General features: G+C 39.3%; 1 protein-coding gene across 2 annotated transcripts in view; it reads left to right on the plus strand.

The window, feature by feature from the left end:
- The window catches only part of LOC133380025 (protoheme IX farnesyltransferase, mitochondrial), a 163,087-nt gene that overhangs the window by 11,138 nt on the left and 125,419 nt on the right, over nucleotides 1-26,530 (plus strand). For both annotated transcript variants that reach the window (XM_061616472.1, XM_061616473.1), the window contains exon 4: nucleotides 5,525-5,649. In XM_061616472.1, coding sequence (XP_061472456.1) covers nucleotides 5,525-5,649 — 125 coding nt within the window. The remainder of the gene's footprint in view (nucleotides 1-5,524; nucleotides 5,650-26,530) is intronic.

Consider the following 26,530-nt stretch of genomic DNA (forward strand, 5'->3'; position numbering starts at 1 on the left):
GTTGTACCCATTGGGGCACATTACTACCATATACAATTATCATCTACTGCATGTACCAAATATTTTTAGTTTTAAATTTCAACCACCACAGCACCTAAAAATATGGGTTCTCCTTTATATCTATTCTGGGTTATGCCAAGGTTCTCTGCTCAATTTTGGATGATTACTTCCCTTCAGTTCCCATTCTAACAAAGCACATTCTGTTCAGGAGGGCCCTCCCAACCCTGTGTAGAGACTTTGCAGGGTTGAATAGGTAAGAGAAGGATTGGTTGTGTGACCACTGGATGCAACGTTCTGATTTCAGGTTAAGCACTGCTTATTTAGAAGATCACTTGACCTGAAACAACCACAACTTAAGGTACTGAAACTGTATTTGTTTAAATAATTAAGGTTAAACTGCAATGAGCAGTAAGAAAAATAAAGATAAGCACATCAGTAATCAGAGCTTCCGTGTGTGCGCTTGGATCCATCCTTGTCAGCTGAGGTCCCATAAGACCGCTAAATCAGGGGCACTTTCTTGCCTCCATTATACCATGGAGTATTGTACCAAGCCAGACCACTGGTTCAGCTTGCTCATTATTGCCTACACTGACTGGCAGCAGCTCTCCAGGATTTCAGGCAAGGGACATTCCCAGTCCTACCTGGAGATCAGGGCTGTGGAGTCTGAGTCGTGGAGTCTGAGTCGGAAGCAATTTTAGGTGGAGTTGGAGTCGGAGTCGGTAGAAATGTACCGACTCAAACTCCTGCTTCAAAATAAATTTTGATTGACAAATTTTTAAAAATATAAATTCAAAATGTCAAAGAAGCTTCCCATGAAGTCAGCTGTAGTTGAGCATTTCACCATAACTCAAGTTGGAAAACATTTTGTGTGTCAGTGTATGACACAGGACCCAGATGAAGACAAATGCTGTGATGCCAAGATCAGCGCATATTCAGGCAGTGATAAAAATGCTCCTATGAGAGCTTCCAATTAAAAAAAACATTTACAGCCCCCTTTCCAGGGCTGTGGAGTTGGAAGCAATTTTGGGTGGAGTCGGGTTGGACAGTAGAAAAATAGAGGAGTCGGAGTCGAAGGTTTGGCGTACCGACTCCACAGCCCTGCTGGAGATGCCAGGGATCTGGAATCATCTGCATTTAAAGCAGATGCTCTGCCACTGAGAAACAAAAATGGATCTAGGAGAACCTTCAAGAACCTTTTAAATAAACTGAGACTGAATCCTAGCAAGACGGAGGAACTATGGGTTGGTGGCTCCCGACTTCAGATAATTGGTCAGTTGCCTGCTGTGGATGGGGTTGTACTCCTCCAGGTCCGTAGTCTGGGGGTGCGCCGTGATCCATCTTTGTAGCTAGAGGCCCAGGTGACCTCAGTGGCTAGGAGTGCCTTTTACCAGCTTTGGCTGGTAAGACAGCTGCGGCCATTTCTGGACCGGGATAGCATGACCGCTGTTGTCCATGCACTAGTAACCTCCAGGCTGGATTACTGTAATGCGCTCTATGTGGGGCTACCCTTGAGGTTGATCCAGAAGCTGCAGCTGGTGCAAAATGCAGCAGCGAGACTGCTCACTGGGGCAGGGTATTGCCAACATGTCACCCCGCTGCTGAAAGAATTGCACTGGCTGCCCATTTGCTACCGGGCCAAGTTCAAGGTTCTAGTTTTGGTGTACAAACCCCTATACAGCTCGGGACCAGGATACCTGAAAGACTGTCTTATCCCTTATATACCCAGTCGATCACTCCGCTCTGCAGGTGAGGGCCTCCTGCAGTTACCATCTTATCAGGAGGTCCATTCTGCACAACATAGGAAATGGACCTTTAGAGTGGCAGCACCTACCCTGTGGAATTCCCTCCCTTTAAATGTTAGACAGGCGCCATCTGTGTTATCTTTTTGGCACCTACTGAAGACCTTCCTCTTTCAACAAGCCTTTTGAGACCTTATCTCAGTCTGCCTCTGTGCTGGAATTGCTTGTTTTTAACCCTTTTTTAAAAAAATCAATATGTTTTTAATCTTTTTTTAAAAAGATGTCTTGAAAGCTTTTTAAAAATGTTTTTAGGGATGTTTTGTTTTAATGTATTTTAAAGTCTGTTTTTATGGTGTTTTAAAGTGTATTAATGATGAGATGAGATACGCCTGGCGCCTTCTTTGTTATCTTTTTGGCGCCAGGTAAAAACCTACCTCTTCGCCCAGGCATTTTAAGCTTAAATTTAATTTAATTTTAAATTTAACTGTAATTGTATTTTTATTCTATTTGTATTCTATATTGTTTTTAAATATGTTTTATATTGTATGTTGTATCCCACACTTGTTCATTTTTAAATGTGGTTTTATCTTGCTGTACACCGCCCTGAGAGCTCGTTGCTATAGGGTGGTTTAAAAGCGTAATTAAATAAATAAATAAATAAATTAAATATTAGTGCTTTTGTTTGCTGCCCTGGGCTGCTGCTGGGAGGAAGGGAGGGATATAAATCAAATAATAAATAAATAAACCTTTTCCTTCAAGGGGAGTGCGATCCCATCTAGAATTGGCTGTATACTAGTCATCTTGGTCATAAGCCACACATCTACAGTATCTTGGTATTGTACTGATTAAGGCCTCATTACCATGGCCAGGCACCTGTTCATCACATCCTCATAAAAAAAAATTAGGTTAAAGACAAAAAACCACAATGAGCTTAAGAGACAACCAGCATAAAAACCAAAATACAAAACCAGTAAATAAAATACCATATGTAAGACAGAACTGAAGCAGCCAGAAAACACATGCTCTAAAACCACCAACCATACCATGGTGCCTTAAAACCAGTTCTTAAACAGCTTGGGAAACCAGAAAAGTCTTAAACCTTGCATGAAAGGTTGGTTTCCTTAGTGAGACCATTCCATAACTGAGGAGCCACCACTGAAAAGCTCTTCTCTCAAGGCCACCCTCCAAGCTTCAGTTGGAAGAGGCATACAGAGAAGGCCCTCTCTAGATGGCCTTACGGTATGGATAGGTACATATGGAAGGAGGCATTCCATTCGATACCGAGGTCCCAAGTTACTTTGGCTTTGTTCAGCATGTTTCATTGGGTCCAGAAATGAATCAGAAACTAGTGCATGAAGAAGTGACAGAAAAATAGGAATTTGTTTTGAATACCAGAATTGAACTGAGGTCACAGTCCTTCCACACAAAAGTAAACTTCTGCCTCCACCCCAACTTTCATTTGAGCAATATAATTTAGGGCTGGGTAGTAAGAGTCATTTTGTTGTCATAATGTTTGAAATCCTTGCAGATCTACTTCAAATCACCCAGCGATCTACCCACCCATGCTTTATAGTAGCTGGCTCAAAAAGTTAGAAAGGCATAGATGAAGGTCTCTAAGGGCTTGTCCAAACTGACCTTATAATCCATGTTTTCCATATGCGCTTTGTCATCTGACAGTCCCCACTAGCCTGTTTGTTTGCTCTTTGCCGATAAACAAACACTTTTTTTTTGTGCCCACACATGCAGCGGGGAGGACCTGTACTTCTCACTTTTTCCCAGCTCCTCTCCTGATTGGTTCACTTTTCCCGGGCTTCTTCCCCCCGGACATTTGCGCACATGTGCAAAAGTGATTGGATGGGAATGATGGAAGGGGTGTGGGGAAATGGCCAAGGACCGCCCATGAACCACCTACATCGCTAAAGTCCGGGGTATTGCATCCTAGCGCTATGCTGAAGCGGGTGATTCCCGGTTTAAAAAAAGGAAATTGCATTTTTTGCGATACTGCAGATGCAGATTTAAACGCTATAACATCTGCGAAAACGGACAACGTCGTATGGACCGTGGAAAATTAATGAAGACACAAAGTGATCATATCGCTGATTAAACAGTCATTTGGACGAGCCCTAAGTCTGAATTTGAGATATGCATTTAAAGCTTCCTTTAGCCAAGGCCATGACCATGAATTTGACAGCGAGAACTTTGTTTTATGAGTATGGGATACTGGGCTAGCTTACAGGAATATCTGTTCTAGTTGGATAAATGAGAATGTACTACAGCTGCTTTTAATGAGATCCTGATAAGTTGCAATGAAATGACTGCCTGAAATTAATCTGGAGAAATCTATGGAGACTTTAATTAGAACACTGGCTACAATATGTTAGAATTTCTTTGGGGGTCATTGTAATGATAATGTCATACAGACTGCTCCTCCTCCTGTCCTTCTATAAATGAGCTGGTGTTTTGCTGTAATAAATGGGTTTTAAGTATTTGCTCCGATAAGCTTAATTAAAACTTCTTGTCAGAATTTAAAAGAAGGCATTTACCTTTGGTAATAGAAGTCCTGCATTTCTAACCCAACTCAAATAGAAAGGCAGCAAAACATGTAGTTTATTTTTTTTTCCGGCACCCCCATTAACTTACCTCCCCATCTCTACCTTTCCTGTATTTAATTTTAGCCTTCAAGTTCTCATTCTGCTTTTCAACTATCATAAAACTAGAAGGGTGAAAGGGAGAGTTGTGCACACAGTGTGGGTAGAATGATAGGGGCTGCACACATGGCTTTAGCCTTGTGGTTATAGGGATTTGCCTGGTGGAGATTGTTACTCGCCCTAGGCAAGTTGCTAAAGGTCACACACAGGGAACATATTACTGTGCATCCACACAGAAACACATTCTCCCATTTTTGAGAGCAGGAGCAGCTTCTTCTATTTTCTATTCATCCTCTTGTTTAAGCAGAAGACAACAGGGGTGGGCACTTGGTACTGTTACCAAAAAGAGTGAGGGTAGCCAGGGCCAGTTCTAAAGGGCGGCCAGGTGGGGCATTGGCCCGAGGGCCCCTGGAGCTACAGGGGCCCCTCCGCTCCCCTTCCATGATCTGTGGCAACAGCCGTGGATTGTAGGGCAGAAGCTTCCGCCTGCCCTCCATTTCCCTTGCCCCACCTACCTGTCTCCTGCCTTTTAGCATTACCCTTAATGAAGATGGTGGCTGGGGTTTCCCTAAGGTGCTGAAGCCCCTGCTTCCATCTTGGTTGATGGCAGAGATGCGTGCGCATACGTGCCATCAACCAAGATGGCGGCGGAGGCTTCAGCAGCTTAGGGAATCCGTGTCCGCCATCTTGGTTAATGGCAATGCTAAAAGACAGGAGACAGGTAGATGGGGCGAGGGAAATGGTGGGCAGGCAGAAGCTCCTGCCCTGCGATCTGAAGCTGTTGCTGTGGATCGCAGAAGGGGAGCGGAGGGGCCCCTGTAGCTCAAGGGGAAGCAGAGACAAGTAGGTGGGGGGTGGGGGGGCGTGGGGGGAAGGGGAATGGAGACAGGTAGGTGGGGGGGCGCACACACACACACATGTGCACACGCCGGGGCCCATTGCAAGCTGATGCCAAAGGGCCCTGGCATGCCTGGAGCCGGCCCTGAGGGTAGCACAGAGATGGAAAAACTGAGAGCTGTGTCTGTGATGAAGTTGTCTTTATAACAGTGTAATTGATATGTAGTGGTTACAGCTGCAAAACTGTAAATGTTGTATTATGTTAACGTGTTGGTACTAAAGTGTTTGTTTGTATTACAGCCCTGGTTGTAAGTACTGCCTCAGCTGGATTTGCAATGGCACCTGTACCATTTGACCTAACTTGTTTCCTGCTTGCCTCCCTTGGAACAGGCCTGTCATCATGTGCTGCTAATTCCATCAACCAGGTTGGTGCTTCATCGTTAACTTGTCTTCACAGCTCAGTGCCATGAATACATAAAAGTTACACTTTTTTGCAAGTTGCTCTTTTTTCTGTGCTGTGATAAATCAAAATATTAACGTCAGGCATAACATATTTGCTGGGGAATATGAGTTAAGACAGCATTCATGTCTTGTCAAACTAATGCTACTTTTGATGGTATAAAAGCAGGGGTGCCACTTCCTGCAATTTTTTCTGGCTCCCAAAGTCTCCACCAATTGTGGCAGCAGTGGCAAAAATAAAGACAAAATAAAATAGACACCATGCTGGGAGGAAAAACTCTGAGGTAAATTCAGGTGTGTGTTTAACAGAAGGCCTTCTTCAGACACAACAGTAAACTGTGTTTCCTGCTGTATGAATGAGGTGTGGGCCTGCACACTCACTGTGGTATGTCTTAACTATACTTGGTTGAAACAAGCCAACTTCAAACCTTTCTTTATGAAGCTGGCTTTTTTCAACAAACCATACTGAATACTAACAACCACAGTTTGTCTGGGTTCAGACATAACACTAAACTGAGGTGAACAGAAAGTGGAAGCAAAAGCTGCTGATCTCCTCCTTTCAGCCAGGGTGGAGAAAGGCAGAGGAATGGTCTGCAAACACAAGATTTGCATAGGCTCATTCATGTAACTATAAACCATATTTTATTATGAACTTTGAACAGGTCATTGTGAGTATGTCGGTCTGGATTATGGTCTTAGCATTTATTGCATCCTACTGAGACATAGCTGGTTTGTAACGCACTAAGTGGTTTACCATGAATGTGCTATCTGGGTCACTTTGCTCTTCCCCTTCAGTGCATGAGAGAAACAGATTATTATCCCCGACTAAGTGTTGTGTTTAACAGGGATTGTGTTTTTCTCTCTCTTTCCTATCTGCTAGTAAGAAGGAGCAAAGTGGCCCAGATTGGTGAGTTCATAGTAAACCATTACTTATGGTTTATCTTGGTGTGTGAACTGGACTAGTTTCATAGTCAGGAGAAGCTGATTGTTGATAGGAAAGGTCAATTTCTGCTGGATAAAAAGGAGGATATAGTACAGGATTGTGTTACTGAAAGGGCAATGCAGAAAATGCAGTGCAGTTTCTGGTGGTCAAAGATCAATTGCACATTTTTAGGTAACACAGATGAAAAATTGGTTAGTTAATAGACTATGCTACATGCCTTCTCTGAAATGAGAAAAAAAATGTTGCAAGCCTTTGGACACTCCCTTTTGCGATGCTTTAATTTTTTTTTTAAAAAAAATAAGACCAACTGGCATTAAGAACTGCATATCTTTATGATGTATCTTTATTTAGTTAGCTAAGCCCAGTGACCATATTATATTTGGTGTCTGGAGATAAGGCAAGGTTATAGATCAGTTATGGAAAACATTAAAAATTAACACTGCTTTTTAAAATATGAACCTTATTTCTTGACACTGCATGGCAATTTGCAGATATTTGGAAAGGTTGTCCATCCCACTGACTTGCTCTTTGTGCAGATTTTGTTGGCCAAGAATCCGGAAGGAGATTATGGTGCTACTAATCATTTGTGCGGTATTGTTGTTGATGTAGTAGTAGTAGTAGCAGTAATATTTTCATTTATGAATAGTTCCTGTGAGGCACCCCAAAGTGATTTATAATATAATAAAAACATACATAAAATAGTATCATATATGAAACAATTACAACAATTGCACATATAAAAACAGTTCAAAACAACATCAGCACATGCAAAAAATGAGCTCATATCCAATACAGGTACCAACTGGAATCAGAATTTCCATTTAGAAGTTTTATTGAAAGAGGACCATCTTTAGCAGGTGCCAAAAAGGCAATAGAGAAAGCGCCTGTCTGATGTATAATGGGAGGGAGTTCCAAAGGCTAAGTGCTGTCATACTAAAAGTTGAATTCTGACATTGTGTGGAACAGAACACCTGATAGGATGGTATCCATAGGCTAGCCTTTCCTGCAGAATGCTGTGGTCAGCTGGGTATATAGGGGATGAGACAATTGTTAGGTATCCTGGTTCCAAGCTCTATAGGTCTTTGTACACCAATACCTTGAACTTAGCCTGGTAGCTAATTGCCAGGGCAATTTTTTCATCAGCGGTGTAATATGATTGCACTATTCAGTCTCTGCAAGCAAGCAAGATGCTGCATTTTACACTAACTGCTGCTTCCACATGAGCCTCAAGGGCAGCTGCACATAGAGCAGATTGCAGTAATCTAATCTGGGGTTACCAGCACTTGGACAACAGTCTTCGGGCTCTCCTGATCCAGAAACATCCATAGCTGTCTTACTAGCCGAAGGCTCTTCTAGCCACTGATGTCACCTGGGCCTCTAACAAAAAAGACAGATCCAGGAGCATCCTCAGACTATGAACCTGCTCTTTCAGGGAGAGTACGACCCCATCCAAAACAGGCAGTTGACTAATTATCTGGATTCAGGAACTGCTCACCCACACTGCCTCCATCTTTGCAGGATTCAGTCAATTTATTTGGCCCTCAAACAGTAATAGAAACACTACTGATAGTACTAATCATTTGTATAGGACTTAAAAGTTCATGGAGCCTTTTCGGTTTTTGTGTTTTTCCTTAAAATATACCAGTGAATTAGGTTACTGGTTGTTACTGAGGCTGAGTGAGATTACTTTTGCATGATGCAGGCATCTATGTGTGGTAAGGCAGAGCAAGAGCCTACCTGCACTTGGCATAACACCAGAATTTGCAAGTATGCAGAATCCAACCATTATGTGATGTGATGATATTATATAATGCAGGAGGACCGTCTTGTGACAAGGCAGATGGAAGTAACTTCACTGAGCAAGTGACAAATGCAAAGTCAGAAGCTCTTATGGAGTGATCCGCCCAAGGTTTAAACAAAGGGCTTGTTGAGCAGCAGGATGTGTACATTGGTAATATAAAGTAGCACCCTCAAGCCTTAGCGTAGAGTGGGAAAGAAATCTAGATGAGAAGTTACCCATTTCTTTTTAATAAAGCAAATAGGAAAAGAAAATGGAAATCCCACTCTGTGATGTGATCCCAGAGGCAATTTTTCCCTCTCAGTATCAGTCACTTTTTCTAACCTGTTTTTAGTTTAGTTCAGTTTAGTTCAATACCCGTTTTAATGTTGTAAACCTGTTTTCTGATCTCCTTATGAAAATTGAAAAAAATCAGGCTTTTTGTGAAGTGCCAGATCTTTATGTGGAAAAAATATCATTTGTTGGAGTTCAGAGATGTTAACCTTTGATTTATGGTACTGCCATGCAGATAAAACATGTAGTGTTGTTTACAACAAAATCCATGACATTGAAATATTAAAAGATTACATGTACCTCTTAGAAGTCAAGTGCATTCTTCTGAGACTATGGAATGGTTCAAAGTGGAAGAAGGTTGTAAAGATGAAAGCAGGATGTTTAAAATGGTTTGAATTTAGTAGTTGAAAGATGAACTGCTATGGTTAGGATTGACTGATAGTACCTTGAAAAACAAGCAGATGGAATTGCATATATTATATTGAACATATTAAACTTGCATTGGAAATTAAAGAAAACATCTTCACATAGGAAAAGAGAACCAATCGAAAGCTGTGTGTGTGTGTGTGTGAGAGAGAGAGTGAGTGAGTGAGTGTGTGTGTGTGAGTGTGTGTGTGAGAGAGTGTGTGTGTGTGTGTGTGTGTGTGTGTGAGAGAGAGAGAGAGAGAGAGAGAGAGAGAGTGAGTGAGTTCATCTGGGGTAATTGTGTTGTACATCTGCAGTAGCTGTACTTCTGGCATATGATGTAGAAATATTTGTTAAGAACATAAGAAGAGCCTGCTGGATCAGGCCAGTGGACCATCTAGTCAAACATCCTGTTCTCACAGTGGCCAGCCAGATGCTCAATGGAAGCCCACAAGCAGGACCTGAGTGAAAGAGCATTCCCTCCCCCCATGGTTTCCAGCAATTGGTATTCAGAAGCATGCTGCCTCCAACTGTGGAGGCAGAACATAGCCATCATGGCTAATAGCCTTTGACACAGAGAATGAGGGGGGTTTCCTTGGCTGCACAGGGGCCAAACTGGCAAGCTCCATGCCTCTCTTTCCTGCAGGAAAGGGTGACAGTATTCTTTCTTGGCTACTTTGTTGTTGAGTTGATATTTATTTTATTTTATTGTTTTGTTTTGTTTTTTGCAATCTGCTAAGAGAGCTTCGGTTGAACGACACCGAATAAATAATCCTAAATATTTATGGTCAATTCAGTCTTCAGTTCACTAGTGATTTCTGTGCCTGGATACATGTGAAAATGTAATGTAACATTTTTCATAGATTTATACTGGGTGAAATCCAATTTCATGCTCAGAAAAGACCCACTGAAATCAATGGACTTAAATCCATTGATTTTGAAATGGGTCTGCTCTGAGTATGATTAAAAGTGGATCTTTCCCACTGAGTTGGTTTTGCACACATTAATAACTAAATTTTATTCTCAGCTGCGGATGAACAGGTTAGAATTAATATCAGGATTTTTATATTTTGACAGAGTGAATCTTCCTGAATCAAAACAGAATCTTCCTTGACTTCCCCCAGTTGTAGCTTAGGACGACAAAGGGAAGCTATTTAGCTAGAGGTGTTGTTCTTGGTTTTGGCCCTGGCCACCTGCCAGACCATAGAGAGAGAGATGAGAAATATGTGGGTGCATGATGTGGTTTTGGTTTCCTGTAGGAGGGATGCCAGCAAAGCAAGAAACCAGTGAAAACTGATGGGGCTTCCTGTTGGTCACAAGCCTTATCAGTCCATTCCTGCTGGAGTGTTGGAACGTGCCGTCTACACAACTAACCACAATGTATTAATTAGGAGTGGATCAGCTCACTGCCTTCTGTCTTCAACAGATCATGGAAGGAGCTTGTACTTCACTGCCTTTGCTTCCTTTTAAAAAAGCCCTTAAGACAAAGTTGGAACAACCACAGACATCTGAATACTGAATTAATTTAGTCAAGAGAAACTCTTCTATGAGATTCTGAACAACATGTTCTGACCCCACCCACCTTGGCTGCCTCCCGGTGGAAGTGTTTTTTCTCCTGTGTATGGCATGGGGAGACCACTTGTAGCTGCCTGGAATTTTTTGAAATGAATAGAGAATGGAGAGCCAATGGGTTTGACTTCTGTATAACTCATTTGAGATTAACACCTGATGCATCTTTGTCTGTCTTCCTCTGAAGTTTCCCTTTGTTTTGACTGAGCAGACAGCCTGCAGCAGGCAGCACTTCCTTTCATCTTCCTCTGATGATCAAAAGATTGCCAAGTGGTGGTTATTAAAACCTGGTGTTTAAGCTCTGGAGTGCAAGGCTGTCAGTGTAGGAGGCAGCCAATGATGTAATTTACAGTACATAATAAATATATGGGAAGTGCAACACTGGAAGTCGATCTCGGTGCTCAAAAATGTTCTGATACATGCTGCTTTGATATTTTAACTGCTTGGCAACTTTCATTAGTGGTTACTGTGAGGCTCATAAGTTATGGCTAGTCAGATTATTCATAATTGTAACTCTGCTAGATCAATGAACATCAAGAAATCTTCAATATTGAAAAGGAATGACTCGACCAGTGATGGTATATTTCATGAGCAGTAAAAATGATGAGCACTTAGAGACCCAATCGCCACAAGGACAATACATTTTAAATGCAGAGATTATCTTTCCAAAGCATAAATTGTTTGACCTGTGGCTGAAAGTTGATAAAGGATCTTGGAAATAATATTATAAATTAGTGTGTGCCATTGTTAGGAGAGTGTCTCGGATTATAAGCATAACCAATAGTGTATGTAGCAGAAGGAAATCACAAAGGAGTGGTGGTTGGTGGGGGTGAGATCTTTGCTAGCACTTGGGCTGTGTGCGTATATTAGATTTGAATTAAATGTCCTGGCAAGGGTAAAGAAATAGCTGCAGAAATAAACTAGGGAAAGTTAAAAGTTACTCTCCTTTTCACAAATTGTTTCATTCACTCATGCTTTGTTTATAAATATGAAATGCTGATGCATCCCAAAGATCAATTTGTAATCCTTTGGCTCCAAGTTTCTTTTTTTGAACAGCTCTCGAGCTTTGAGGTTTCATAGCTTACAATTTTGTGTGTGTCATGGCAAAAATTTCTGGTATGAGTCCGGATGACCAACAAAACCTTCCCTGCTTTATATTGAAACACTGTATGCCACCAAGGTGTAACAGAAACAGTCTCTTTCTGTTGTTTATATCAACACTGCTGTAGATATATCCCTATATCATTTTAAAAACAGGCTGTCATTGCAGATACCCTTTGAAGATATTGCATCCCAGAGCAACATCCTGCATTAGGATAAAAGCCCACTCTGTGTGTGTGTGTGCACTCGTGCATGTACAGGTGATTGTGTGCATACTTTCTCTTTCCCATAAAGAGCCTCTTCTAACAAACTGAATTTGGCTTTTGTAAGAAAAACAGTAATACAAAATGATCCTGTCATAAAAAACAGCTATCACAAGAATATCTGCCTCATGTAGCTAGTGTGGGAAGTATTTGCACTTTTTTTGCCCAATAATTTAAAGAAGGTTCCCCTTTCTAAATAGCTTGTGTATGACCTGTCTTCATGTGTCTCAGACACCACTTAATCTCACACTTTAACCAATCACCCCTATACTGAAGGTCTGTCTTCAATACACTTTCTTGCTATATTCATTCCTGTTGCAGTATAGGGATGGAGATATATATATATATAGAGAGAGAGAGAGAGAGAGAGAGTTTTGTGGAAACTACTGTTTCATTTAACAATTATTTCTCATTGGCTGTTTCTAGAACATTCACTTTGGATCATGACTGCTTCATATGTTTATAGTTCCTGGTTTAGTTAAAGCCCCGCTCCAGGTAGCACAGACTGGGGGACATTTTTAATAAGGTGCTTGAGTCTGATACAAAGTGACACTGTGTACCATTTGGGCCACATGTTGTCTACTATCCTTATTTGATTATGTTAACTTTATTCATGTGATTCTGGATTCAAAGGCAACCAAGTTCAAATAATATACAAAACAGTTTGGGTATAATAATTGAAATGTGTTACTTAAACAGCAACAGACTTGATGTTAACTTTTATTTGAAGGTGTTTGAGCAGGGTAACAGTGTTGGAGCTTCTTGGGGGTGCTTTCTGTCACTCTTAGGAGTTTATCGTATTTTTAATTTGCCTTTCGTTCCACAGAATCCCAGGGAAGGGTACCAAATACACAAAACCAAACAAAATATTAACCCACCCCATCCACAATAAAAATATTAAAACCAACAGCATTAAAACATACAACCACATAACAGTTCATCAGCAGACATAAAAATAGAGATTGCTAAACTTTGCACTCCTGCCCCAAATGCCTGGGTGGAAAAAGATGTGTCTTGAGGAGGTGCCAGAAGGTCATTGATGAGGAAGACAGCCATACCTCCAATGGGAGAGAGTTCCACAAATGAGATGCTACCACAGAGAGTGGTCTTGCAATGCATGTAATATATGAGACATATCTCTTAGATTTTAGCTCCATAATCTCTGAAGCTCTTTAACTTTGCTACTGCTGAAATTTATAAGCTGCTGCCTCTCATGTTTGTTTCTTATAAGTTAATGACTCTTACAAGTGAGAAAAGTAGCTTAAGGTAGTTTCTGAGCTTGGAAAAGTTACTTTTTTGAACTACAACTCCCATCAACCCAATCCAGTGGCCATGCTGGCTGGGGCTAATGGGAGATGTAGTTCAAAAAAGTAACGTTTCCAAGCTCAATATATTGTATTTTATGTATTTTAATTGTATTTTATGTATTTTAATTTATTTTAATGTTTTTGTGATTTTATTGTTTACAATTTTATTATGAACATATTTGATTTTATTTTTCTAAGCCGCCCTGAGTGCCCTATTATAGGGTAGAAGGGCGGGATAGAAATATTTTAAATAAATAAATATATTCTAAATTAGGTTTACAATGAAGGTTAAGCTCTACTTTCTCCAGATGTGATTGAGGCTGTGAGAAACTGTAGCATGTTGTCAATTTACTAAACTTTTTTTTTAATTTTGGAAAGTTGGGAGAGGGGAAACAATTTACCTTTATGATTAATCTCTAGGAAAGCTTCAATTGTGGTGCTCCCTTTAGATCCAGTGCCAGATTTCCCCCGGAAGCACTGATGGCTTGAAGAACAAAGACTTATTAAAGGGCTGCAATGATGGAATGTAGAGATAGTATCAGACAAAGAGTAGTTAATAAGATTAATCTGCCTGTGTAATCTGCAGTGGCACTACATTCCAAAATATATCTCTTAAAATCTGAGAATGATTAGGTTGCCTGAACTGTTTCAGATTAAGAATACCCCTTGCATGGTAGCAAACTATTAAGTGACGAAAATATTAGTGTAAAGTTGCATATTTACCCAGAGTTATTTTAAATAGCCTCAGAACTGACACTTCCCTGTGTTTGGGGGCCTTAAATGTAATATTCATATTAAAACTCTGGAGCCCAGAAGTAACTTGCATCTACTTCCTCAAGGATAGCCAAACATGATATTTGTCTATTAATTACTGTGTTTAAATTTTTTTAAAAAAGAAATTATATTGAAAGTCCCCAGCCATTTTCAGGAACAGCTATTACAAAATTATAGGAAAAGTAAAATATCTTAATATTAAATGAAATGTATCTGCCAATAATATCATGTAGGGAAAAAGCATTATTGTGAGTTGATAGTCATTATTGCAAAACAGCCTGTTTCTCACGAAGAAAGTATCTGAGGGAATAGCATGACATTACTGTTCAGTTATCATTGCTATCAACCAATAGAAAAGGATTGTGGGTGTGCTTCTACTCTGAAGTTACAGAAGCTGACAACACCAAATGTTTCTGGTCTCTTCCACCATTGTATTGTGAAATGTACGTTTTGATCTTGAAAACGCTGGCTTCTGCACTCCAGGCATTTTCATCTCTGCTAATATATTGTGGTGTTCAGTCAAGTAGTTCCTGGTAGGAGTTAAGGCTGTCTCTATGTTTCCTATTTTTAATTTTTCTTTTTAAATTTTTATCTTGTGGTTTTTACTATTGTTTCCTCGTATATATGTATGTATGGGTTGTGTTTTTATTCTGTATACTTTTATTATGTATGTGTGTGATTTTATTGTAAGCCACCCTGAGCGCCCCATTGTGGGGTAGAAGGGCGCAATACAAATATTTTAAATAAATAAATAATAAGGCCACCAGTCCTATAGCAATGGCTCTTGTTGCTTTATGGCATCAGAACAGTGGTGTATATGTAGATTTCTGATATAGAATTAGCAACATAGAGTATCCACAGCTTGGAGGTTTGGCTGCCATTATAAGGAAAAAGGAGAAGGTAAATAATGCCTGACGTGCCAGGATATTTTTTTAAAAACAACAACAGGTACTTGGATGTTACTCTTATTTCAGTCCAAACAGTTTTAGCGTGGTCTCGTGTGTGTGTGTGTGTAGGTGCTAATATATATATATTTAAATTAATCTGTTCTGTTTTGTATTATATAGCAATATTCATATTTATCAACCATGTAAGTAGACATTTGTTTATATGTGTGTAGTGAAAGTGTTATACATTTTGAAGTACCACAGGCAAAACGTCTCTCTTCTGTTTATCTTCTCTACAACATCTTGTTTCTTATTACAGTCAAGATGTATGTAATGTTACCAATAGACACATGACTACCCATTTCAGCCAGACATTTTTTTTCTTAAGATAAATGAATGGGCTTCATTTCAAGTAAATCTTGATTTTTTAAAACAGGTTTAATTTTTTAAAAACTGATCATTTTCAGGGCACATTAGCACCTTCAAAAAGTAAGTCTGTTTATTACATAGCGCAGGAGACAAAACAGTTCCTTGGAAGTGCTTCCTTTTACAAAAATATTTGAAAAATGGTTTTGCCCAACCAGACTGAGGTAATAACTGGGAGGAAAAAGTTATAAACGAACTAAGCATCTGTCCTATTTAACTTGGCACTTTGTGACAGGTACAGTGTGATTCTTTCTCTGTGTGTTTCTATCAAAACTTCTCAAAAGTCCTAGACAGTTGAAGCGTACTAGGTGGAGGGCAGCCTGCTTAATCCTGGCTGTCTCCAATCTGACATTTAAAGTTTTTCTTAAGCAAGTTACAAGTTTCTTTATGGTCGTGTGTCTGCCCTAGTAGCATATGTGTAAAGGGTAAAATATTTCCTACGGTATGTACAGTTGTCAAAATTGTGTTGATGAACGAGAACTTATATTGTTGTTTCCTCTCAATCTCATTAGTAAAAGTGCAATGTTCTGCATGTTTACTCAGAGATAAACTCCTAAATAAGTGCGTATAGGATTGCAGAATTAGTTTGAATCATCATTGCTTCTGCTGGGCACTCTGGTGTTTGTGTGTGTTAGATAAAAAGACTCAGCACTTTCATTTTGTTTTATGTATGGTTGTGGAAGCTGCTGCATGGACTACGAGTCTGAGAAATTTTCAAGGCTTTACTCAGCTTATACATACATACCTTGATCCACAGGCTCCTTTTAGCTGTATGCTGGTGTGCTCACAAGAACAACTGCAATCACTTGGTATATCTCTGTGCATGCATCTCCTGCCAACTGAACTTGGATCATAATGATGGAATATTAGGTTCCAACTGTGAATCTTGTGCTATGAAGAATCCTGAGAGTGTCATGTTTCCTTTTTTTTAAAGGAGCAAGCTTTTCACTCAGAGCACATGAAGAAGATCTGAAGGCATGCGTGCACTTTCTCATTAAAGGTTTTGCAGAGGTAGCCAATGTGGTGGTCTCCAGATGTTGTTCTACAGTTCCCATTATCCCTGACCATTCACCCTGCTGACAGGTACTAATAAGGTTGGAATCCAGCAACATTCAGATGGCATTGCCTTGGCTATCCATGGTGATTTTGGCTGATCCAATGACAGTACTTTTGTAGTTCTTAAACTTTCCCCGTCTTATGGCCTCTATTTTTTCCAAAGCCCCTTAAGTTTTTTGATACCTGTAACATTTCCTTTGAAATTCTAACATTTTTTAAAAAATATTCACCAGTTATGCAAATTAAATAAAATTGACAGAAAGCACAACATTTCTGTTTGCAGAATTGGAGGGGAAAGGTACAGTAGAAATCTGGAAGTACCTTTTTGAAAGAAAATGGGATGCATGCAATTCACATGGCCATTAAAAATCGCGTGATTGGATATGGGCTAAGTGGTGAGCAAACAAGGAAATAATCAAATGTGCCAGGCTTGTTTTCCTGTTTAGACTAAGCCTGCCTTCTGATTGGTCTTTAGCGTTATGACATATTTAGCCCTCACAGGAAAAGATGGAGTCACAGGATCACTTCCCCATGTATCAAAAGTCATTCCACGCTAAGCAACCCACTCTCAGTGTTGTGTTGTTGACTAATGGCAGCTACTAACTAGATCAGCTTTTCCCAACCAGTGTGCCTCCAGAAGTTGTTGGACCACAACTCCCATCAGCCTCAGCCAGCATTGCCAATGGTTAGGAAAGATGGGAGTTGTGGTCCAACAACTTCTGGAGGCACACTGGTTGGGAAATGCTGAACTAGATGGAACACACACAAAAACTTGTATAATGAAATTTGGGGTAATGGTTGCAGGAGTTCTTCAGGCACACCTAAACCTTGGCTTTCTTTTAACATCTACTGCTGACTTCAAAACTATAGAAGTGACAAGACTTAATATCTCACTATGAATTACCTGACAAAGTTCTAATCTTAACAAAGCTTACTCTAAAAATGCCTAGAAGTTACAAATGCCATGTTTATAGTTATTTGGTCCCTCTAAGAACTAGGAGTTCTATTTCATAAAATGCTATGATCTGTGACAATTTAACATAATAGCTGCTCTTTGTGAAATCTAAGTCTGTTTAACACTACATCTTCAAAGACAATAAAAATTCCAGCCTGCATTTGTCTATTCCCATGTGAAGTGTTACTGTAGTGTATAATGTATCATTCCACGGGAAATTCCTTGGCTTAATAGTTTCATTTATACAGTTGTCTGAGGTCAATTTTCTATTTTGCAGTTGTCAAACAGCTGCCAAATTAAGCGGCTATATTCCAAAGTTCATTTACATTTTATGCCATTCGTAGGGTGTCTGCTTCATATCTTAATATAACTAATGATTTAGCTGCAGATCTCAGTCATCCTTCCCCATTTGTTTCTTACAGATGTTCACACTGTCATGTTCTTTGAGTCCTTAGAAAGTAGCTTTGTTTCTCTTGTAAGACTTTTAAAAATGGTTTAGTCATTTTAGAAGAGAGCGCTATCTCAGCAGAAAACAAAAATGAAATGGCTAGTATCTCTCATTTCTTTGGTAATGTTTCAGAGAAACTGAGGTTTTTTATAACCTATTGACATTCTCTTCCAGTTTTTTATGCTGCCAGAGTAGAAAGGTAGGGGGGAAACTTAACATCTGCAAAATACCCACTGTTTCTTGGGTTTACTAACTGATCACAACAATGATTACATATTTTAGTTTTCTACTTTTTAATGATTTTGTGTGATTGCTTTATGAAAAGCACACACTGAAAGGAACTTTATTCAGTGAAGTATATGCAAATCAAGGCATTCCTTTTATTACTGAAATATCAAAGGATTCCACTTTAATAAGGGAACATAGACTAAAGTGGATTTCATCTGTACTTTTGTATCGTATTTCTTATTTAGTGTGAGTGTATATGCATGGGTGAAATATTCAGGATTAAAGAAGCATAGTGCCATGATCAAAGGAATATCTCTCCTAATGTCATTGAAGTTTTGCTGCAAAGTAGTCAAATAGCCTGGGGTCACCATCTACTTTATAAAAATTCCTTAAAGACAGGCAGGAACCCTTGGGTGTTAAATGAATACTTCAGAGTTCAGTGTATTTTCTGTTGGAGGAGCAACAGATACATTTACTTGCGCTGCCATTCAGGATAGTGCTGAGATTTAAAGGGGTCTTGTTATAAGACAGCCATAAGTTACAGTTGCTAGGGGAAATTTGTCCACTGTGCATTATCCGCAAAAACAAAACAAAACAACATGCTTTGGTCTCATTCTTTTCCTAATTCGATCAAGGAGTGCAAATTGATTGACCCTTTGCCAGGGCTATCCGTGGACAAATTGTGATTATATTTTCAGAAGCAGCTTTTATTTGTGTTTTAAGAGAAGGAATTTAAGACCCCATGGATGTTATTACATGCAAATCATTTAAACTTGCATTTGTACTAGGAAAAGGAAAGCAGTACCCTTGCTTGTTACACTTACTTAGACAATGATTGGTGTTTTCAGTTGATGTGTTTGGCATTGGGATTGCAATAGAATGCAAGTCAAGGTGAAATTGGATATGGGTTGGGGAGCACATAAAACCAAGTGAAAATTAATGGCAGATTTATTATTTATTTATTTATTTATTTAACTTGAATACCACTTTATATTTCAAAAAATCTCAAAGTGGTTTACATTTCAACGAAAATCAATATAAATTCTACTTTTAATACAGTTGCTAATAATGACAATAATCCACATTTTAAGTAATGTAATTGAGCAATAAATCGCTAAACAATGTACAGAAAATGAAAACAAAGTGAATCATATACAAAACAAAAGAATATAAGTTATAAAATATATCTAAAAATTCACATGAATCTTACAAAAAAGCATTCTCACATCTAATATATAATAATATATATAAAGATAAATATATAACACTGCCAATTAAAAAATAATAATCCAGTACTTCATAAGGAAATGATTTTTTTTCCAAAGTAAAAACTGGCTTCATGAAAGTCTTAATCCACATGCAAAATGTTCGTAGTTGCCATATTGACATTAAAAGCATAAAGTAGATCAAAAGGAAGTGCAGCAATTAAATCAATGATGAACCAGGTAGTCACATAGTGGATACAAATAGATCTTGCTTCAAATGTTACTTTGCCAGACTTGCTGATGTATGTTGTTTGGAAATTTATAATAGTATCTATGATAAAAAGAATCTCCACTGCAATGTCACTGACAGTTGTGCTTCAAATTGTAGATAGATCATCATTGCCAAGAAAACAAACATTGCAAAAGTTATCAGAAAAGTTATCAGATGTAAAAGTTATCAGAAATTATACAGCCACAAGAGTGCCATTCTGATGCTTCCCATAAGCTCATTTCAAAACAAAACCTTACAAAACGTATAGTCCTGAACTAAGAAACACTTGCTTAACAACCCTCTACATTTTCATGGTGATACACAAAACAGTCAGAGAGAATCGAAGTGGGAAAAGAGAGAAAAAACCCAGACCCCTTTTGGACTTTTTTCTGTCAGAGTTCTCATAATCTGTTGAAATTAATTAAAAATCAGCCATGTTCACATAGTACCTGTAATCCTATTACTGACCTTGCTCCATACTCTAACCTTCATCTTCTGCAGTTTAAAAGTTAAAAAAAAATCCCTGGCTGATTTTTAATTAATTTAAAAACTTTAGCTTTGAACTCAATGATAACGTTGGGCATGTTCTTTAAAAACAAACTGTCAGTGTTCTAAAAGCCAGACTCACAGCTGCTTGGCTTGGCTTGGCCAATCAGGGGCCACACCCACACCAGACTTTATTTCCCTTTAGACAGTCATCGCTTCCCCCAAAAGAATCCTGGGAAGTGTAGTTTGTGAAGGGTGCTGAAGGGAGACTCCTATTTCCCTGACAGAGCTCCAGTGGCCAGAGTGGTTCAATAGTCAGCCGCTCTGGTTGTAGCTCTGTGAGGGGAATAGAGCATCTCCTAGCAACTCTTAGCAACCTAAATTAACTACACTTCCCAGGATTCTTTGGGGGGAGCCATGATTGTGTAAAGTGAAATATAGGTCTGGTGTGGATGTGGCGAGGGACAGCTTTGGTTTAAATTTGGGTGGGAAGCTACATGTGCCTGCTGTAGAATAAAAAGGTGGGGGAAACCCTGAGAAAGAATGCTACTGTTCACAATATTTTCCTTTTGGAAAGGAAAGTGGCTTCCCTTCTGCCTAATGCCCACCCACCCAATCTCCCTCCTCCCTCCCCCTCCCATTTCTGCCCTCTTCCTCCCCTCCCTGCCCCTTCCCCAGGTCAGGTTCACCTGTCCTAAGCATGATTGCACAGGAGTAAATCCCACTGAAGTAAAAAAGCATGCAATGATCAAACCTGCACTTCCCTCCTATCCCCTCCCTCTTGCCCCTTCCCTCCCCCTTCCTTTACCCCTCCCTTCCCCTTCCCATCCCCCTTCCCATCCCCGATGGTCAGTTTTACCTATCCTAACTTTGATTGCATGGGAGTAAATTCCATTGAACTCAATAAGCATGCAAATGATCAAACCTGCCATCCTCTCTTCCTTCCTCCCATCACCTCCCTTTTGCATCTTCCTCTCCCCTTCCAATCTCCTCCTTCTCTCTCCCCCTACTTCTACTCCCCTCCCCTCCCATTACTCTCCCCTCCCCCTTCTCCCCCATGGTCAGTTTTACTGCATGGGAGTAAATCCCACTGAACTCAATAGCATGCAAATGATGGGACCTGACTTTCCCTTCCTTCCCCTCTCCCTTCCTCCCCTCTTCCTTTTTCCTCCTCCCCTGTCCACTCCAGGCTTCCCTCCCTGTGGTCAGTTTTACCTATCCTAAGCATGATTGCATGGGAGTAAATCCCACTGAACTGAATAAACACGCAAATGATCAAACCTCCCCCTCCTGCCTCTTCCTCTCCCCCTCCTCCCCATCCCCTGTGGTCAGTTTCATCTATCTTAAGTATGATTGCAGGGGAGTAAATCCCACTGAATTTGATATGCATGCATAGGATCAATCCATTCTCAGCAAACTTGCACAGGATCCTATTTCTTACCTCCTGGATTAAAAAGCAGAGAAATTCCATAATAGGCAAAAAACCTTGTGGTTTAAGAATGTACCTATAGCCAACAAATATTTCTATCAAACTTTTAAAAGCGGGGAAATTGGGCAGCAATAGTGAATGCACCAGGGGAGCAGGAGACCTGACCTCCTCTCTGAGATATTGGACTGCCCTACAAATTTGTCAAACTGCAAACACAATTTGGGCTGGACTTTCACCGTCCAATCCACTTCCTGTGGAGCTTGGAAGAATTTGGTAACATGTGCCTCTGAGCATATGGTGAGTGGTGGCAACACCTGCAATCAGCCCAAAGAACAGAAACAAAGCATGTGCTGTGCTGGTCTTGTTTTATAGCAGGGAGGAAGCAACAATATTAAAACAGTTGATATAGTTCAGATAGTCACTTTAAATATGTTTGATTTACTTTGCAATTTTAGTGAAGTTTCCTATAGTAAATCATTTTCTTTTGCTTCTGTTTCTGTGAATATGTGAAGTACAGCAACGCTTTGCAACACTAAAAAAAAGCTCCACAAATAATTGTGTAACAATGGCACTGACTGTTCTGCAGAATAGTTTCCAATGGACATGAGGAGTGTCTCAATTTGCACAAGATAAAACAGTGGGAGGTAAAATACATTCTAGCAAAATTCTAGTGTGCTCTATATTTTTAATTGACCATGCCCACCTTTCCTTAAGTGGTGTAGTTTAAGCATAGCAGCCTGAAAACATGCACCTTGGGCAGGCGAAGTTTGTTTTTCCAACAGCTAGAGTCATTGCTTAAGTAGCAACATATTGTAATCCGTCTGATTTTACATCTAACTGCAGTTTCAGATTCAATTGTTAATGTGCCCAAAATAGAAATAGAGCATAACCTCCAGTTTGAAACAAAAAAGGTTGTCTTCACCATAACATTACATTATAAAGGCAATATAAAGGCTTTGAAATTAATAAAAATAATTTGACACAGATTTCTAGGGTGAATTGTAAGAGAAATATAATTTTCTAGGTTAGATTCTCTGTAGAAACAGTAGTAACTCAGGAAAGAAGCAAAGTAAGAAGAACACCAACAAACATCCAAAAATGTAATTCTCCATCTTTGGAGATGGCAGGTGTTGCCACCACGTACCATATGCTCAGAAGCACATGTAATCAAATTCTTCCAAGCTACACAGGAAGTGGATTGGACTGTGAAAATCCAACCCAAATTGTGTTTGCATTCTGACCAATTTGTAGGTTAGTCCAATATCTCAGAGAGGAAGTCAGGTCTCCTGCTCTCCTGGTGCTTTCACTATAGCTGCCCAATTTCCCTGCTTCTTAGAGTTTGATAGAAATATTTGTGGGCTATAGGTACGTCCTGAAAGCGAAAGGTTTTTTGCCTAGTAGTGAATAGCCTAATAGACTATACTCATCTCTTAGCAGCCCTTAAGTAACCATATTTTCCTTTATGTGTCATGCAGCATCTTCAGAGTAAATCATCAGTTTCACTTTGACTCCACATATTGAATATTAAATTATTTTCCCTCTTCTTGCTTCTAGTTTCAAAGGGCCCCTTCTCTGATAAGCTCTTTCTTGCCTCAATTCATTGTCTCTAATGCCATTTTCCTCAAACTTCATTTTCCACCTACCCTTCAGGTTCTCCTTTCTCTATTGATAGCTTATTCTGTAGCCACTCTACCTCTGGGCTTCCTCTCCTTTAGCTTCTGAATGTCCCAGGACCTCTTCCCTATTCTCATTTTGCCCACATGAGTTTTTAATTCCATCCAAACTGACAACTTCCCCTTTCCTCACAGGACAGCAAAATATATAGTTCCCTAAGGAACTGAGCATTCCTTGCCATCACATTCTCTTAGTGTGAGATGCTTTATATTAGGAAGAATTAAGGAAGATATATTGCACCTAAATAAAGAGGCAACTGTTTTGTTTTCTTAAAATATGGCAGGACATAAATTTTGGATCATAATTTTTGATAACCCTAGAATGGATTACAGTCTGATAAAATGCAGCTATTTAGAAGTTAAATGTTGTGCTGTGTATCTTCTTTCTTTAGGTTGTCACAAATATCTGTTTCCTACAGTTTTTTCTCTCTGTTTAGCTATAGTTCTGTTAAAAAAAGGAAGCGTTATGTTGATGCCACCTGATAAATAGATGGGAGAAGCACATCTGAGTTGGAATACAACTGATGTTAGCTTTTTCAATATTATTTCAATAATTTGATCTCCCAGAAAGCTATGTGGGGTAAAGTAACTGGATTTATTAATATCTGAAATTAAGCCAGATAACAGGAATTTTCACTTTTAATTCATATGACTTGGCTGTGGAAGTACTAGAAGTACATAAAGGAAACAAGAGGTTGATAAAACACTTTTTTTTACCTATATCATAAAGTTAATTATACCAATCTATAATAAAGAATATAAATTAAGAAATGTTTTATGGTATATTAGGTGGAATTATTTTTATGAAAATGGTTTACTCCAAGGAAACTGAAATTGATACATAAATCTGCTCTGTTCTGGCGGTAACTATTTGAAATGCAATCCGTATAGGTTTAATGTCTGTAGGCCAGCATGCTCATTTTTGCAAATGAGGTCTAGGTGCTACTAATACTGCTGCAACAGGTGCATGTAATTTACCTGCAGAGCTAGTCAAAATATCTTTTAATATGTCCATATTCAATTGAACCATGTGGGTGTATGACTCAAATTTTCATTGAAGTATTTTCTGTGTTTCTAGATTTTATTCCTGCCAGTATTAGAGGGCATGGAGAATAAACCTTGTTATTGCATCTTTGTGCTTGTCTCTGCCCTTTGGGAAGCAACTTAAACAGGGTATTGTCAGGAAAGCCAGTTTCTTCATCTTTATGTTATATATTAGGTATTTCTAATGCAATACACACTTTTTTTTAACTGAATACCTCCTTCACAAGTAGCACAACTTTGTAGAAAAGAGCTAGGGCTTTTCCCAATGAACACAGCATGCTTATATTGCCCTGAGCTTTGTTGCTGCTTTACAGAGCAAAATATGGGATCATGAAGAGAGAAGACCGCATGCAGAAATTATGTTTTAGTGTCTTGAAAAATACGTAGGGAATTCAAAAAGCAAAATATGTTGCAGAAATAAGAGTAGTGGGCCAATACTGTGCTTTTTCCTCCAAGCCTCCAGCAGGTTATGGGATTCTTTCAGCCAGCACTGTCTGTCACTGTAAATAGCTGTTCCCTCTTTGCCTTCCATAAACTTACCTTGTTCCTTTCATAAACTAGCACTGGTTTAATTGTAGTAAAGTGAAATATTTGGCTGTGGAATGTGAAGATCCCTGCTATACAATCGAACCTCTATCATGGAGGTTGTCACCCTAACTCATAGCAGCAGGTAAGTTACTTTTTGTTTCCTGACTAAGAATCTTCCAGAATAAGTTTTATGAATTGCATGACTAGTCTTTGTAGTTGAATAATTTCACAGTGGCTGAGGTTGCAGATTATTTAGTTTAAAGGTAAATAGAAGCAGACTACAACTAGCATTTATATGTTCCTTTAAGTTTGCAAAAGGCACAGATTCCAACCTTAAATGACCAGCTATATTCGGTCAATTTTATCCTGCAATGAGCTCTTATTAGTTGACAAAGAGGAAAAATTGTTATTGCATGTGGCTATCTGGCTGGGTGGTCTTCTAGGGGCTATAATCAACACAGTCTTTCCCATCAATATGCAGTTCAACACAACAAATTTATCTTATCGTGTGGTAACACCAAGGTTTTACTCTAAGAATTGTGAGAAATTGCAAATCAGTTTTCAAAAGCAAGCAGAATGAATTGCATTTAGACTTGGGTTCCTTTGTGACATATCAACTGTAAAGATTCCCCACAACACACTCACACAGACACACTTGCCAAGTTTGCCAGTTGGTTGTTGTGTTGGTCTAATTTTTTTAATTTGGGGTGGGTGGGAATTATTTCTCCACTGCAATAGATTTTATTGTAAGAATGAACCATAACGGCTAGTTTCAACAAATGAATAGTCAATTTATGACAAAGAAATGCATATTCGAAACAATATTGATAGACATTTAAAATTAATTTGGTGATTCGCAGACTGAAACTGTTAAGTACTGTTAGGTAAATTGCAGTGGCATATATGCACTGTTTAATATGTTGCATAAATTAAATAATTTTGAAATATTATGAATATCTAGCAAGTATGAAAAGGCTGACTCCTTAAACACAAAAGTGCATATTTGCAAAAGAAAACTGTCAAATATGGTAGAATATTATAGGTAATATTAACCAAGGTATTGCTTTCTATGGTTTCATTATTGTAACGTTCTGGAATGTTAAACATTAACTGGGGGGTAGAAGGGGGCCTTTTTTCTTCCCCTTCCCCCTTTTTTGTCTTCAATGCAAAATGAAGAATGACAACCCTCAGACTGTACCAGTAGAGTATATGCATGTGTATGGGCCTGTTTCTTTTCTGGGACTTGTGAGAAGGCTCCACTTTTATTATGCAGACAATAAGAAGACTTCAGAATTAATGTTCTGGGTATGAGAAGACATCCCACCCTACTTTCAGTTTTTAAAATACACGTCAACACTTAAGTTGGGTAGACAGCAGCACTAATCATATTAAGCACAGTCTCCAACTCACGGGGAATGCATAATTAATTCATTGTTTTAGAGGTGCTCATTTACTGGTCAAGGGCAAGCAGTCCATGCATAGCTCCCCATATGAGTAAAGAGAAGAAAGCCAGTGTGCTGTTCAGTGTGACACTGCCATTCCTTCTGTCCACTAAATCTTGTTTGTTACACCTCTGCCATGAGCCAAAACCATCAAGCAGTTTCCATTAAAGTGTTTGCCACGTAGACTGCAGTAGGGTAGTAAATGCTAATTCAGTGTCAATTAGAAAAATGCCTCTAATGGGGGGAGGGGGTGAACTTAAAAAGAGACACTTCTGTTGATTCATTGCTGAGTCTCAAGCTCCCTTCCCCCCTCCCTTCCCCATTCCACAGGCCTGT

The sequence above is a fragment of the Rhineura floridana genome, chromosome 3 (assembly GCF_030035675.1).
Source record: "Rhineura floridana isolate rRhiFlo1 chromosome 3, rRhiFlo1.hap2, whole genome shotgun sequence".
Lineage (NCBI taxonomy): Eukaryota > Metazoa > Chordata > Lepidosauria > Squamata > Rhineuridae > Rhineura > Rhineura floridana.